This window comes from Acomys russatus, chromosome 22, assembly GCF_903995435.1.
Source record: "Acomys russatus chromosome 22, mAcoRus1.1, whole genome shotgun sequence".
NCBI classification, from domain to species: Eukaryota; Metazoa; Chordata; class Mammalia; order Rodentia; family Muridae; genus Acomys; species Acomys russatus.
In genome coordinates, this window is record NC_067158.1 from 6,838,667 (window position 1) to 6,853,691 (window position 15,025).

At 48.7% G+C, this 15,025-nt stretch overlaps 1 protein-coding gene and 1 non-coding gene across 2 annotated transcripts; both read left to right on the forward strand.

The window, feature by feature from the left end:
* The first annotated feature begins 302 nt into the window (after nucleotides 1-302).
* On the forward strand, nucleotides 303-435 carry LOC127206039 (small nucleolar RNA SNORA17). Its single transcript, XR_007832734.1, has one exon. It is a non-coding gene; the product is annotated as a small nucleolar RNA SNORA17 (small nucleolar RNA).
* Nucleotides 436-7,767: 7,332 nt separating this feature from the next.
* Nucleotides 7,768-14,718, forward strand: C22H2orf74 (chromosome 22 C2orf74 homolog). The gene is made up of 5 exons (XM_051164705.1): nucleotides 7,768-7,937; nucleotides 11,671-11,865; nucleotides 12,233-12,346; nucleotides 13,177-13,336; nucleotides 14,476-14,718. Exons 1-5 carry the CDS (start codon nucleotides 7,768-7,770, stop codon nucleotides 14,647-14,649), a joined length of 813 nt encoding a protein of 270 aa, XP_051020662.1. The 3' UTR covers nucleotides 14,650-14,718.
* Nucleotides 14,719-15,025: the final 307 nt, after the last annotated feature.

A 15,025-nucleotide genomic window follows, 5' to 3' on the forward strand; every position in this document is an offset into this window, starting at 1 on the left:
CTGATGGTATCATCTGGAGACATTCTCGGGCCTCCCCCCCCCCTTACTGCTTAGTTCCTGCCTCCACCCCATATAAGCTTTTGCTTTTGATTCAATAAACGGACCTTGATAGGAACGCTACTTGTCTCGCCTCTTTCTTTCCCATCTCATCACTCAGGTATGGCTCCCCTCGCGACCCCGTAATTACTGGTCCTGCTGGACAGGACATGGTACCAAGTTCTGTCTTAGTCAATGTTCTATTGCTGTGAAGAGAGACCATGACAGGACAGGAACTCAAACAGGGCAGGAACCTAGAGGCAGGAGCTGATGCAGAGAGGCCTTGCAGGTATGGCTGCTGTGTCACATGTGTGTTAGTAGGTGGCGGGGAGGAGAGAGGCTGTGTCTATGCTCAGTGTTCTGACCTGTCAGCATGTGAATGGTTAGTAGCCTAACAGTCCCTGGAAAAAGCCTGAGAGGACCACCAGACTGATGCCATGGGGCCAGGACAGAGATGACCTTTGCCTGGCGCCATGATATAGGAGGGGGGCATAGCACTCCTGAGACACCCCAGACACCCAGAAGCCCCAGGCACCACTAAGATGACCAAGTAAGTGGTGGAGAGATGGAAGAGAAAGAGAAGCAGACGGATGTGTGCACAATGAAGAGAGGCGGAGCTAGACTGGAGGGTCGTGAGGAACAGCCCGGTGTGAGGAGCGGGTGATGCCACCTGGGACCATGGTGGGTCCTGGCCTGGACTGCCCCAGGAGACCACGTCTGGGTCTGTGGCCCTGCAGCAGCAGGGGTCTGTTACTACCAAAGGCCTAGTGGATGTCTCTGGTCTGGGCTGCTACCCGGGGACATGATAATATCTGAGGGCTGTGCAGAACGGGCCCCACCCCTCACCTAGGCATCTTGGGAGAGCTGGCCCTGTCCCTCACCAGTAGGCCCTGTACCCACCTGGACAGCACAGTAAAGCTGACCCTGGTAGGAGGACGGGGGGAGGGGGGCGGGCAGGGAGCAGCCATCCCTGAGAGTGTGAGCATGGGAAAGTTGGCCACACCATTTGTTTGCCCTTTGGTGACATGGGCAAGGGAGAGATGCCTCCTCACCCCTTCTCACCTATGGCAGGCAGGAGCGCTGGCCTTGAGGTCAGAGCAGGAGAGCTGACCCTGTTCTTCACCTGCTGCAGTATTTGGGAGAGCAGGTTCTGTACCTTGTGTGGGCAGCACAGCAGAACTGGCCCTGGATGTTGGGGTTGCAGGGCATGAGCACAGGAAGGTCTGCCCCACCTCTTTTCAGTTGATCAGTGATGGGGATGAGGGAAAGATGCCCTCCTCCCCTCTCTCATCCCTTGCTATCTATGGCAGGCAGGAGCGCTGGCCTTGGGGTCATGAGTGGATGAACTGGCCATGTCCCTCACCAGCTGGGGAGCAGTATAGAGCTTCTTCTGGTTGCAGCTTTGTTGGTGAGCCACCTGAGGGCTTGAAAGCAGAAAAGCCAGCAGGCTGACCAGCTCGGATACTTCTTAGACCCAAATCCAGGGCTTTGAATTGGCCCACCCCAACATCTGCATGGGAGAGTTGGCCCTGCCATTTGTCTGCCTTTTGGTGACATGGGCAAGAGATGTCCCCTTACCCCATTGATAAACTGTAGGAGTGCATTAAGGGGCTAGTCCAACACATCTGAAACTGCAGGATCTCCATGACACAGGGCAACAACAGGATATCCGGGAGGAGACCCATTGAGGTCTCAGTATTTATAGAGTAACAGAAACTAGAGACCTTGTGCCAAATCAACCGCTCATTGCAGTGAACATTTGCAAGCAGAGTGTGGACAGAAGGACATGCTGTAGGACACACTGTGAGATATTACAGCTTCCACAAGGGGAAGCGTGGGTATGAGAGGACAAGGGGATGAGTGGGATTGGGGTACATCATGTGGAATTCACAAAGAACCAACAAAAAGTTAAATAAAGAAGGAGGAGAAGCAGAGAAGAAGAAAAGAGGAGGAGGAGAAGAAGAAGCCGCTTGCAGGAACCAGGCCCGACTGGGCTGCCTGCCTGTCTTGCTGTTTCATGTCCTGTTTCTAGCAGCTTCCATGTCTGTGTTTATCTTGGTTAGCTAGTCATGTTTACTGCTCTGAGAACGCGCCCCTCCCTTCCTCGAGACTTTTCCTCCTCTTGAGGGATTTCACCTGGGAGGGGGCGGATTCCTGTTTGGCTGCCTATAAGAAGGCTCTTTGGAACTCTGGGAGAAGAAGAATAAACTGCTGCCACAGCTGCTGCTATGGCTGCTGCTCTCTTAGCACGAAGGACCCGCTGTGTTATTGTGTGGGTGGTGCGGGGGCCACAAGTGGCGGTTACATGGAGATCAGGGAAAGAAGGGAGGAAGCTGACAAGCTGACGGATCGCCCAGGGAAGCTGGCCAGCGCCTCAGGGAGGTAGGAAATGGGCGTATTGGAAATAGGCGCTGGAGGTTCGTCCACGGTTCTGGTGGGCTAGTGATTAAGGCGCCGGGAAAATAGGTGCCGCAGGTTCATCCACGGTTCTGGTGGATCAAGCAGTGAGATTGTTAGAGGATAAAGGCACCGGGTTTAAGCATGAGAGTGTTAAAGATTTTATAAAAACAATAGAATTGAGTAGTTCTTGGTTTATGGTATCGGGAGAGCTAAATATCCAAGATTGGGATCAGGTGAAGTCTGATCTCCAGAGGACTTTACGAAATGAAGGGTCCAACAGTGTTTCTATCACTACCTTTTCGTTATGGCGTCTTGTTAGAGATGCGCTTAGGAGCAAGGATGAGAAAATAAGAGAGCAGCTAGGAAGTTTGGAACTTGCCGTAAATGAAGTGCAGGAGGAGCAATCTGTAAAATCTTTGGCCCCGTCTGAGATTACCTCTGATATATCTTCTTCTAATTCTGAGGAGGAAGAGGCAACTTTAACCTCTGAGATACGGGCCCTAAAGAAGTTGTTGAGAGAGTGTAAGATTAAAGGAAAAGAAACTAGAGGAGAGCGGTCCCCAGCGTATAACCCAGATTATCAAAGTCAATTATCTTTGGCAGAGCCTTCTGCTCTCCCTCGGGGAGTAGTCTTTCCAGTAGTTGAAGTGCCTCCCCCAACTAACCCAGGGCAAACGCAGAGACAGCATGAAGCCCTCCAGTTTAAAGACATAAAACAGCTTAAGGAGGCAGTTATGGCCTATGGTCCACATGCCCCTTTTACGATTGCCATTTTTGAATCCTTCACAGGACAATTCTTAGCACCTAGTGATTGGCTACAAATGTGTAGAGCAGTCCTCAGTGGGGATGATTACTTGCTTTGGCGCAGTGATTATCAAGAACAGTGTATTCAGACAGCCGCACGTAATGCAGCAGCTGGGGTTCCACAGAAAAACGTGGATATGCTAGCAGGCATGGGTTTGTATACTGAACTTAGTGCCCAGATACAACATGACCCAGCTGTGTATGCGCAGATTGCAACTTGTGCCACGAGGGCTTGGAAGTCCTTGCCTAATAAGGGGGCAGGAGAGCAGCTGTGTAAAGTGGTCCAGGGACCTCAGAGCCCTTCCAGGAATTTGTTGATCGCCTTATGCAATTGGCAGGAAGGATTTTTGGAGATGTGGAAGGAGCCATGCCTATTATTTAAACAATTGGCCTTTGAAAATGCTAATAAGAATTGTCAGGAAGCCCTTCGGCCTTATAAATATAAAAGTGTGAATGACTATCTGAAAATTTGCCAAAGTATAGATACTACTCACATAATGGGACAAGTAATAGCTTCTGCTGTTCAGGGACGGTCACCTTCTGGGGAAGTCTGGCCGAAAACATGTTTCAGATGTGGCCAGAGAGGACACCTTAAGAGAGAATGTACTCGAAGGGAGACTGGACAAGCTCGAGATAGAGTTGATCATACTAAGCTAGGTTTATGTCCTTGTTGTCAACGTGGGTATCATTGGGGGAATGAGCGCCGCTCTAGGACAAGTAGGCAAGGGAGGCCACAGCAGGAAAACGGCCCCGGGGTCAGCTCCGGGCCCTGTCAAGACAGGTGTGCGGAGCACTGCAGACACCTGCCCTTCAAATGATTCAACCTGTGTATCCTATCCCCCAAAGAAACCTATTTTTCTCTGAGATCTCACCTGGGGGACAGCAGGCAGTGCAAGATTGGACCTCTGTACCTCCACCAGAGTCATATTAACACCTCAGATGGGCCCCCAGGCCATTGGGACAGGAATTTTTGGTCCGTTACCTGATGGCTCATTGGGACTGTTGCTGGGTCAAAGTAGTGCCCTTATGAGAGGTCTTAAAGTCCTGGAGTCATTGATGCTGATACAAGGGGAGAAATAGAAATTATGGTGGAAACTACTAAGGGTATTCTGGTGATTCCCCAGGGAGCCCGTATAGCGCAAATAATCCTAGTACCTCAATTCTGAACAACCAACTCATTTTTAAAGGAAAAGAGAGATGAGGGAGGGTTCGGCTCTACTGGGCCAGTGGCTTATTGGAGTGCAACCCTAATGACCGCCCTATGCTTGCACTGAAAATTGATAGCAGAGACTTTAAAGGCCTACTGGACACGGGAGCGGACACCTCGGTCCTTTCGCTCTCTTATTGGCCTATGGCCTGGCCGCTGCAACAAACAAATACCCAATTGCAAGGAGTGGGAACAGCAACACTCCTTTTCGCAGTACTAAGATGTTGACTTGGAAGGATGAGGAGGGACATCAGGGAATATCTCAGCTATATGTCCTCCCTCAGATTCCTATTAATTTATGGGGAAGGGATATACTGGAAGGAATGGGGGCTGTATTGACCACACAGCCAGTACAAAGAATGTTAAATCAACAAGGATTTTGTCCAGGACAAGGTTTAGGCAAAAACCTACCGGGCACTAACCATCCTGTCTCAGACCAAGAGATAACTCTCCGCTACCTTCTGATAAACAGGGGCTAGGGTATTTTCCATAGGGGTCATTGTTCAACAGCCTCCAATTCCCGCTATTTCCTATTAACTGGAAAAATAATACCCCAATTTGGGTTGAACAATGGCCCCTGGCTAAAGAGAAGTTGGAGGCTGCCAATATGTCTGCACAAGAGCAGCTCGCTCCAGGCCATATTATACATTCTACATCCCCTTGGAACACACCTATTTTTGTTATCAAAAAGAAATCAGGAAAATGGAGATTGTTACAGGACCTTAGAGCTGTCAATGCTACGATGGTAGTTATGGGGGCCACTCAACCTGGCCTCCCTGTTCCAGTAGCCATTCCTAAGCATTGGCATATGATTGTAATTGACTTGAAAGATTGTTTCTTTACTATTCCCCTACATCCCAATGGTTCACCACGGTTTGCCTTTAGTGTTCCCTCTGTTAATTTTCGAGAACCTTATAAAGGATATCAGTGGGTAGTATTGCCCCAGGGTATGGCTAATAGTCCAACCATTTGTCAGAATTATGTGGCATCTGCCATAGAGCCTGTCAGGATGCGTTTCCCTGCTGTATATATTATTCATTATATGGTTGATATTTTGCTGGCTGCACAGACAGAGAAGGGGGTATTATCTGCCTTAGCTGACTTACAGGAGATGCTGAAATGGGCTAATTTACAGATCTCACCTGAGAAAATTCAAAAGCAATTTCCTTATCAATATTTAGGTCATCAGTTGTTGCAGAATGGGGTTGAACCCCAAAAGATTACTTTAAGATTGGATTCCCTTTCCACTCTCAATAATTTTTCAGAAGCTTCTGGGAGATATTAATTGGATTTGTCCCAGCTTAGAAATTACTTCCGGCCAATTAAAAAGGCTGTTTGATATTTTGCAAGGAGATCCCGATCCTACTTCTGCCCAACATTTGACACCGGCGGGTCGTACTTGCATAGACCTTCTGCAAAAGGCCGTATCTCAGGTCCGTGTGAATTATATAGATTATAACCAACCCTTTATTGCTATTGATATTCTGCACAGCCCATGCTCCTACTGGAGTTTTTTGGCAGACCGGGCCTATCTTATGGTTACACTCGCAGGCTTCACCTGCTAGAGTAGTAATTTCTTATCCTCAAATCTGTAATAACACTATTATTTAAGGCCCAGAAATATAGCCTGCATATTTTTGGAAAAGAGCCTGATATAGTAATCTCTCTTTTTTTTTGGCCCAAGTAACATGGCTTCAAAATAATAACGATGATTGGGCAATTTTTATGTCTTTTACCCTTAACAAATTTGACAATATTTATCCTCCAAATAAGTTAGTTGAAGTTTTTAAAATGTACCCTGTTGTTTTTCCTGAAATTATACAGAAGCAGCCTATTCCTCATGCTAGGGTGGCCTTTACTGATGGAACTTCTAAAGGGATTGCAGCAGTCTTTTCCCGGGAGGTAATCAAACGAATTACGCTCGCCACCCTTTCTGCTCAGGTGGCAGAACTGCAGGCTGTTCTTTTAGCTCTACAGCTATTTCCTAATGCCGCTGTAAACATCTATTCTGATGGTATATATATAACTCAAATTCTCCCTCCCCTGGAAACATCTGCCTATGTAGCTCCTATGTCTTTGGTACATGGTCTTCTCTTACAGATTCAGGGATTAATTTGGCTGGGACAAAATCCTTCTTTTTATTGGACACTTAAGAGCGCACACATCCCTGCCTGGACCCTTGAGTGAGGGAAATAGGATGGTGGATGCCCTTACTCAAGAGCCCATAGCCCTGACAGTAATCACAGGGATGGATAAAGCTCAGCAACTACACCATAAATTCCACCTCAACGCCAGGTCCTTACGTTATCATTTTGGTGTTACCAAAGATTAAGCCACCCAAATAGTTAAAGACTGCCCATCTTGCGCAGAGCTCCTTCCAATTCTGCAAACTGGGGTCAATCCTAAAGGGCTCCTGCCAAATCATATTTGGCAAACAGATGTAACTCATTTTCCCAGCTTTGGTAAATTACAATATGTTCATGTGTCCATAGACACATAGTCAGGTTTACTTTTTGCTGCAGCTCACTCAGGGGAAAAGATACGAAACGTTAAGGCACGTCTGCTCTTGGCCTTCGCCAAGCAAATAAAAACTGATAATGGCCCTGCATATATTGGTGCTGGCCTTGCCAAGTTTCTAGATGACTACAAGATCACTCATAAAACCGGGATTCCATATAATCCCCAGGGACAAGCATTGGTAGAACGTGCACATCGCACCATTGAGGCTTCTCTTGCTAAAATAAAGAAGGGGGAGTATGGAGGAAAGTCTTCCCTGCATTCTCAATTAGCATATATTTTGTGTATTCTCAATGTTTTAACTGTGGAAGATTCAGGCTTGTCTGCTGTGGGTAGACATTGGAGACCTCCCAAGTCACATAAAGGACTGGTTAAATGGAAAGATATTCCACCGGTCAGTGGAAGGGTCCGGACCCCATACTGGTGTGGGCCCGAGGGTCTGCTTATGTCTTTCCACAGGACAATGAAGTGCCAATCTGGGTTCCTGGGCATTATGTGCGTCCTGTTGGTCCACAAAAGTCAGCCCAGCCTACAGGAGACCGTTTGGGCTCTGGTAGGAGCTCCCCCATCCTGATGCCAGTAGGTCTGAGCAGACCAGTGTGGCTGTATTTGACTAATTGCAGCCTGGGCACGGCTGCTATGCCTGAGGATCTGGAAAGGAGTAAAAATATCATAAGTTCAGCTATCTGTGCTGTAGCACCTTTCCTCGTCATTGTTACTAATGACTCCCTTGAGGGGAGACTTTAAATTGTTCCCTGGAGGTTTGCCATCTAAGAAGTTGCTGGAATGATGAGAAGACTGCCATGGTGGCACGGACACCTGGACTGGTTCCGTTTCCTGTGATGCATGACGGCTGGCAAGGCCTGGTGATCTATCAGGAAAGGAGAGATTTCGGAACTACTGCTGCTGTTATTGTCACCATTGCTGTAGCAGCTACTGCCGCCACCGCTGCTGCGGGCATTGCCATTTCTCAGTCTGTTAACTACTGTGCACACGATGGATAAACTCTCAGGAGAGGTGGCCAGTGCGTTAGTTACTCAGAATTCCCTAAATTCTATGATACAATTGGCTATCTAAAATCTTATTCAGTGAACAGCCTTATTACAGGAGACTAGAGTTCCACCCTTTATAAAGGGCCTACAGATGTGGGAAGCTTGCTAAAAGAGCTGAAGCGACGCTATCGTGCGTGACATCCTGCTATGTGGCTTAGGAGGTTTTCTGTTCTGGAGCCTCTGCTGCATGAGAACGCAACAGGCATTTCAACAGTTCCATGCACAACAGGTCCTTGTGCCTTTGGCAGGGGATAACCCCACTGCCCTGGCTTGGCCGCGCCTTGATAAGTGAGTATCCAATGACGGGTAAGACCAAGGAGGTACCTATCAACCTAAGACAGGAGGGTTTTGAAGCACAAAGCCTTTCCAATGACGGGTAAGATAGGAAACCAATGTCCTGGTGACCTAAGACAGGAGCTCATTTGTATTTTATATAAAGGGGGGACCTGTAGGAACCAGGCCCGACTGGGCTGCCTGCCTGTCTTGCTGTTTCATGTCCTGTTTCTAGCACCTTCCATGTCTGTGTTTATCTTGGTTAGCTAGTCATGTTTACTGCTCCTTTGAGCTATCATTTCTACTTCCTAATCCAAAACCCCCATAAACACTTGCACATGTTTTCCATTTAGGCTGCTTCTCTCCAGCATGCCAATCTTCAGAGCAAGCTAGTCTCTGCCACGTGCCTCTAGTTCACGCTAATGCATGGCGATCTGCTCCTTACCGCTTTCTCTCTCTTCCTTGTGGTCCTCCTGTCCCCGCAAGCCCATGAACCTTGGCCCTGCCTACCTCTCTCCTGCCCAGCTCAGGTGTAGGCAGCTTTATTTGCCAATCAGGGACGATTTGGGAGGCAAGGTTCACACCACATCATTTTGGATGCATGAGAATTTGCTTATAAGGATCTTGGGGAGCAAGCAATTAACATTTGAATACATAGATCAAGTCTAACAAAGTTTGGCCATCTTTCTAATTCCCAGAATTATGTTAATTTTGGGCGTGGTGGCGCACGCCTTTAATCCCAGCACTCAGGAGACAGAGGCAGGCGGATCTCTATGAGTTCGAGGCCAGCCTGGTCTACAAAGTGAGTCCAGGACAGCCAAGGCTACACAGAGAAACCCTGTCTCGGGAAAAAAGAAAGGCACAAACAAATGTACACTATCCATCCCCCACACTGAATGCAGGGGACAGGCTTATCATCTCTCAGGTGTGATTGTATTCTGTCTGCCCCAGGTCTCCCCTGTCATCTGTGGTGACGATCCTGGAGACAGAAACAGCTCAGAAAAGTACACCACTCTCCAGCACTGCTCTCTGCCTCCCACTCCCACTCAGGCCTGGAAATGGCCCACTTCCCTTCATATTGAGGAGTAACGGCCACACAACAGAGGGCACAGAGTGTACCAGTGTTAGGTACACAGTTTGGGGTTTGCATAACCATTACAAGGTTTAAAAAATCATTTCTATCTCCTTGGAAGCAGCCTTTATGTGTATAAAGAAGACAGGAGCGGGATTGGAGAGATGGCTCTGAGGTTAAAAGCACTATCTGTTCTTTCAAAGGTCCTGAGCTCAATTCCCAGCAGCTACATGGTGGCTCACAACTATCTATGATGTGATCTGATGCCCTTTTCTGGCCTGCAAATGTACATGCAGACAGAGCATTGTATACATAATAATGTTTAAAGAAGAAGAAGAAGATGAAGAAGACAGGAACAGATTCCAGGCCTCACAGCCACATGGAGCAGAAGTGTGGTAGAAGCTATGCGCCTTCATCCAGGAGGGTTGGCTAGTGGAGTCCTCCAAAGAGCATCTTGACTCTGCTAAGAGAGGCACCAATGTCCTCAGGTTGTGCAAAAGTTGGCCTCCAGGGCTGGAGAGATGTGGTTAAGAGCGCCGCCTGCTCTTCCAGAGGCCCTGAGTTCAATTCCCAGCAACCACATGGTGGCTCACAACCATCTGTAATGTAATCTGATACCACCTTCTGCAGATAAAGCACTCATAATAAATAAAATGCATAAATCTTAAAAAAAAAAAAGTTGGCCTCCAATCTGCCTTCCCCCCCGCCATACACACACAATCCAAAGATGAAAAGGTTAACATTTCTCCTTTTTGAATGACACTGTTGCTCTTGTCCTCCTCTGGGATATGAAGGTGACTCTCCAACCTTCACCTTTGGCACTCAGTCCCCAGAGTGACAGTGTTGGGGCCGCCGGGTGGTGTTTGGCAGAATCCTGTGGACAGTCATGATAAACAGGGGTGCTGGAGGAGTTTGTACTGTGCCACACAGATGTGGAGCACACTGCAGGGAACACTCCTTCCTTAGGGCGGATGGCTAGCAGGCCCCTTGCTCTGAGGCTTCCACCCTCCAGAGCTGTGAGGAATACATTTCTGGGCGGTACAATTACCCACCTGTGGTCCTCTGAAGCAACGACACAGTGTTCTGAGCGCCCTGACCGGGCAACCTCTTTAGATATAGAGTTGGTGGAACCTGCAGTCTGTCTTGTTTTGAAACAGGATTTTGATATGTGATATTTTAAACACAATCCTCCTGCCAGAGGCCACCATCCCCCCTACCTCCCCCCACCTCCCCCTACCCCCCACCTTCCCCCCACCTCTCCCTCCTCCACCTCTCACCACCTCCCACCTCCCCCTACCCCCCACCTTCTCACCCCTCACCTCCCCCACCCCCCACCTTACCCCCACCTTCTCCCCACCCCCCCTACCCCACCTTACCCCCACCTTCTCCCCACCTCCCCCTACCCCCCACCTTCTCCCCACCTTCTCCCCACCTCCCCCTACCCCCCACCTTACCCCCACCTTCTCCCCACCTCCCCACCCCCCCACCTTATCCCCCACACCCCCACCCCTGTCATCCCACTCACAGGCCTGTGTCACCACGCCCAGTATTGTTACATCCTTTCTTAGATTGCATTCATCCAGGAAGACACGGCTCATCCCTTTCTGCCATAGGCGTCGCTCACTCTTACCTGGTTAGGTCAGGCCTGCATACATCTTCTGACTTATCTTGCTCTATTCCTGCTTCCTTGAGCTGTGGCCTTCGCAGCACCTGGTTGTGAGTGTAGGACACCACCACAGCGAGAGGGGCTAAAGAGTGTAGGCCATTCCTCCTGGAGAGCGGTCCTTAGATGCCCTGACCCAGGCCTGTTGATGGAGATTTTCTTAAGAAAGTGCATCAGTCAGTCACGTCTGTGAAAAGAGCAATCGGTGAGGTGTGCGCCAGGAGAAGGATGCTAGAATCTGGAAAGTCCTGATGTAAAACCTGGTCAAGCCAGCCCCAGATGACCTCCAACTCACACCTCTAAGAACGCCATGGTCCACGGCCCACAGAGAGGTTAGTGACCTTCCTGCCTCCAGACCATGGTCAGTAGCTCAACAGTTCCATGGCTCTGTGACGTCACTGGAGAGAGAAGGATGAGTCCAGCTCCAGCGGCCCCAGCTGCTCCTTTGGGTTTTGGCAATTTGGGGGGTGAGGGGGGGTGAGCTGAGCCAGCAGTGTGTCCCAGCTCAGTCTTCCCTCTGGCCACCGCAGCCCCTGACTGCCTTTATGAAGAGAAGTTAGGCAGCGTGAGTCACTCCACCAGAGCGAGCAGGGACTCCTCCCCAGAGGGGCAGGCCACCAACAGCCTTTTGTCCTTCTGCCTCTAGAAACCAGAAAGAACAAGACTCTGCATTCAAACTGGGCTGGAATAGAATGTTTGGACAAGATGAGCCTGAGACTGAGGAGGAGGCGCCCAAATCAAGCCCTCTGGCCTTTGAGATCACGGCGATCACATTCTTCATCCTCCTCCTCGTCTGCTTCATTTGTATTCTCCTTTTATTGGCAATTTTTCTATATAAATGGTATAAGCCCATGTTGATGATTTGGGATTAGATTTCAAAACCACAATATAAAGTATAACTAGAAAGAATATGAAATAATTGTAAATAGAACCAGGAAGAGCCAAGCTGGTGGTACACACCAGTGATCCCAGAGTTTGGGAGGCGGGAGGCGGAGGGTTAGTAGCTCAGGGCCGTTCTTTATTACAGAGCCTTCAAAGTCAACCTAAGCTGTGAGGGGCCCTGTCTCAAAGCCCCAAGTAAAATAGAACAAGCACTGTAGTTGCCACCTACTTTTTCCACCTCGGGGTTTTAAAAGTGCCAACTTCTTGTTCAAAACTCTGGCACCACACCTTAGAGTCTTCTTTTGTTAAGTTTTGCTTGTTTCTAGTTTCAAAGGTAAGACCGATGAAGAGCCAGTGAAGGCCCCTTGCACAGACGAAAATGAAGGGGAGCACTGTTTAGCTGCTAATGCAGAGAGGGACAAACCTGAAGATCAAGACAAGTGAGTCTAGGTGCTGGGGAGGGGAGGAGCAGGGGAGAGGTTGTGGTGGGGGAGGGGAGGAGCAGGGGAGAGGTTGTGGTGGGGGAGGGGTGGGGCAGGGGAGAGGTTGTGGTGGGGAAGGGGTGGGGCAGGGGAGAGGGTGGGGCAGGGGAGAGGGTGGGGTGGAGGAGAGGGTAGGGTGAGGGAGAGGTGGGAGGGATGGGGCAGGGGAGAGGGTGGGATGGGGGAGGGGTGGCGGTGGGGCAGGGCGGGGGAGAGGGTAGGATGGAGGATCAGAGGAAAGAGTTTGCTGCTGAGGCACGACATCCCCAGTTTGGCTCCCAGCACCCACATAAGAAGCTAAATATGACAGCAACACCTGTAACCCCAACTGGGGACAAAGACAGGTAGATCTCAGCCAGCCCAGCCCAGAGGAGCTGTGAGCTTCCGGTTCACTGACTGACCCTGTCCCCAAAATACAAGGTGAAAAAGTGACTTCAAGATGACAACAACCCAGCCAGATAAGAGAGTATATACACACAGCACACACATACACACATAACACATAACACACAGCACACACGTACACACATAACACACAACACCACAAACACACACATACACACATAACACACAACACACACATACACACATAACACACAACACACACCTAAACACATAACACACAACACACATACACACACAATATACAACACACACATACACACATAATGCATAACACACACACTCACATGCAAAATAAAGTGAGTCTGAGTATACTAGCCATTTTTATGTGTGGTAATGCTGACTAAGATGTATAAAGTTTTAAAAGCTGTTGATGCTTTTCCCAGGGTCGTACTGCACTTCGTAAACATGGACATGCCAGTGAGGCCTGGCATTCTTGTACAAAGACAGAGTAAGGAAGCGGTGGCCACACACTTAGAAGACAACATGGAGGTAGAAGAGGACAATAGACAGACACCAGACCCTGCGAGAGACGCCACCCAGGAGGTGACATGCTCTGCTCTCCGGGGTTGCTGAGGGCGTAGGTTTGATGGGGAGGAGTGTCACCATGGAGGGATGATAACTAGGTACAGCATTGCCAAGCCAGAGGCCTTGTTGTCTTTCACCCTTATATTCCTGTTTTTCTTAATAGTTCCCCTTCCTTTTGGTTTTCTTATACTCCTGGGATGGTAGAACTACAAAAGTCTCTGTGAGTTCGAGGCCAGTCTGGTCTACAAAGTGAGTCCAGGACAGCCAAGGCTACACAGAAACCCTGTCTCAAAAAACCAAAAAGAAAGAAAGAAAGAAGAAAAAGTGAAATGAGTTGTCTGCTTTGCCATTGCTGCTGAGCGCAGGACAAGCCCTGTGTCCTTGCTCCAGTCCTGGGAGCCATCCGAGTCAGCACACACACACACACTTCCAGAACCTTCATGAGCTCGCACCATGCCTCCATACCCTATCTAAGCCAGAATGCTGGCCCATGTTGCTCTCAGCTTTGATTAAGAACCATTAGGGAATGTTAGGCCCAGTCACTGCAGGCGGTCATCACAGTGGAGTATCCTGGTTGTCTGTGGCATTTGGAAATTCTTTTCTTTTTCTTTTTTCTTTTTTTTGTTTTTTTTTTTTTTTGTTTTTTTTTTTTTTGTTTTTTTTTTTTTTTTTTTTTGTTTTTTTTTTTTTTTGCTTTTTTTGTGTTTTGTGTGTGTGTGCTTTTTGGTTTGTTTTTGTTTTTGTTTTGAGACAGGGTCTCTCTGTGTTAGCCGTGGCTTGGCTATCCTGCACTCACTTTGTAGACTCAAACTCACAGCGATCCACCTGCCTCTGCCTCCCGAGTGCTGGGATTAAAGGCGTGCGCCACCATGTCCGGCTGGAAATTCTTTTTATATTTCTTGTTCACATAGAACAATGCTGGGGCTGGAGAGATGGCTCAGAGCTTAAGAGCACTGTCTGCTCTTCCAAAGGTCCTGAGTTCAATTCCCAGCAACCGCATGATGGCTCACAACCCATCCATAGTGAGATCTGGTGCCCTCTTGTGGCAAGTGGATAACATGCAGGCAGGACATTGTATACATAGTAAATAAATAACTCTTAAAACAATGTGTTCATAGGTTGGTCATTTATATCGCCTGTCCCCGTTCTCTTTGCAGGGTGAGCGTGCTGAAAACACATCCACACGTGTCCACAGAACTACTTCTATTGTTGACGTGCCAAAAAGACCTCTGAAAGGGGTGACGTTTTCTAAAGAGGTCATTGTTGTGGATCTCGGAAATGAGTACCCCACAGCTCGGAGCTACACTCGAGACCACAAAGAGAGGAAGTGAAGTGCAGGGAACGCTGGCGGCGAGGGCAACGTGACCTTTGACGAGCACTGATTGGCCGAGGGTACTGGGGCGTGCAAAGGCAGCAGAAGGGTGGGAAATGAGCAAAGGCAGACAGTATTTTACCTTTGTGTGGAAAGAAAAAAAAAAAAAAAAAAGCGAACTGTGCAAAATTTTGTACGTAAAATACTGAGCTCGAATATAGTTTTTGAAAAGCAAATCTGAGATTGGTAAGTTGACTATAATAAATGCCCTTGAGAGTCTTGTGTAGTAACAGCAGTGGGCAGCGCGGCTGCCCTGGGAAGGCCACCCTTTGACGTCACAGGCGGTCACAGGCAGATTACGCCGCAGCTGCTGTGAAGGGCACCCGATAAAATCC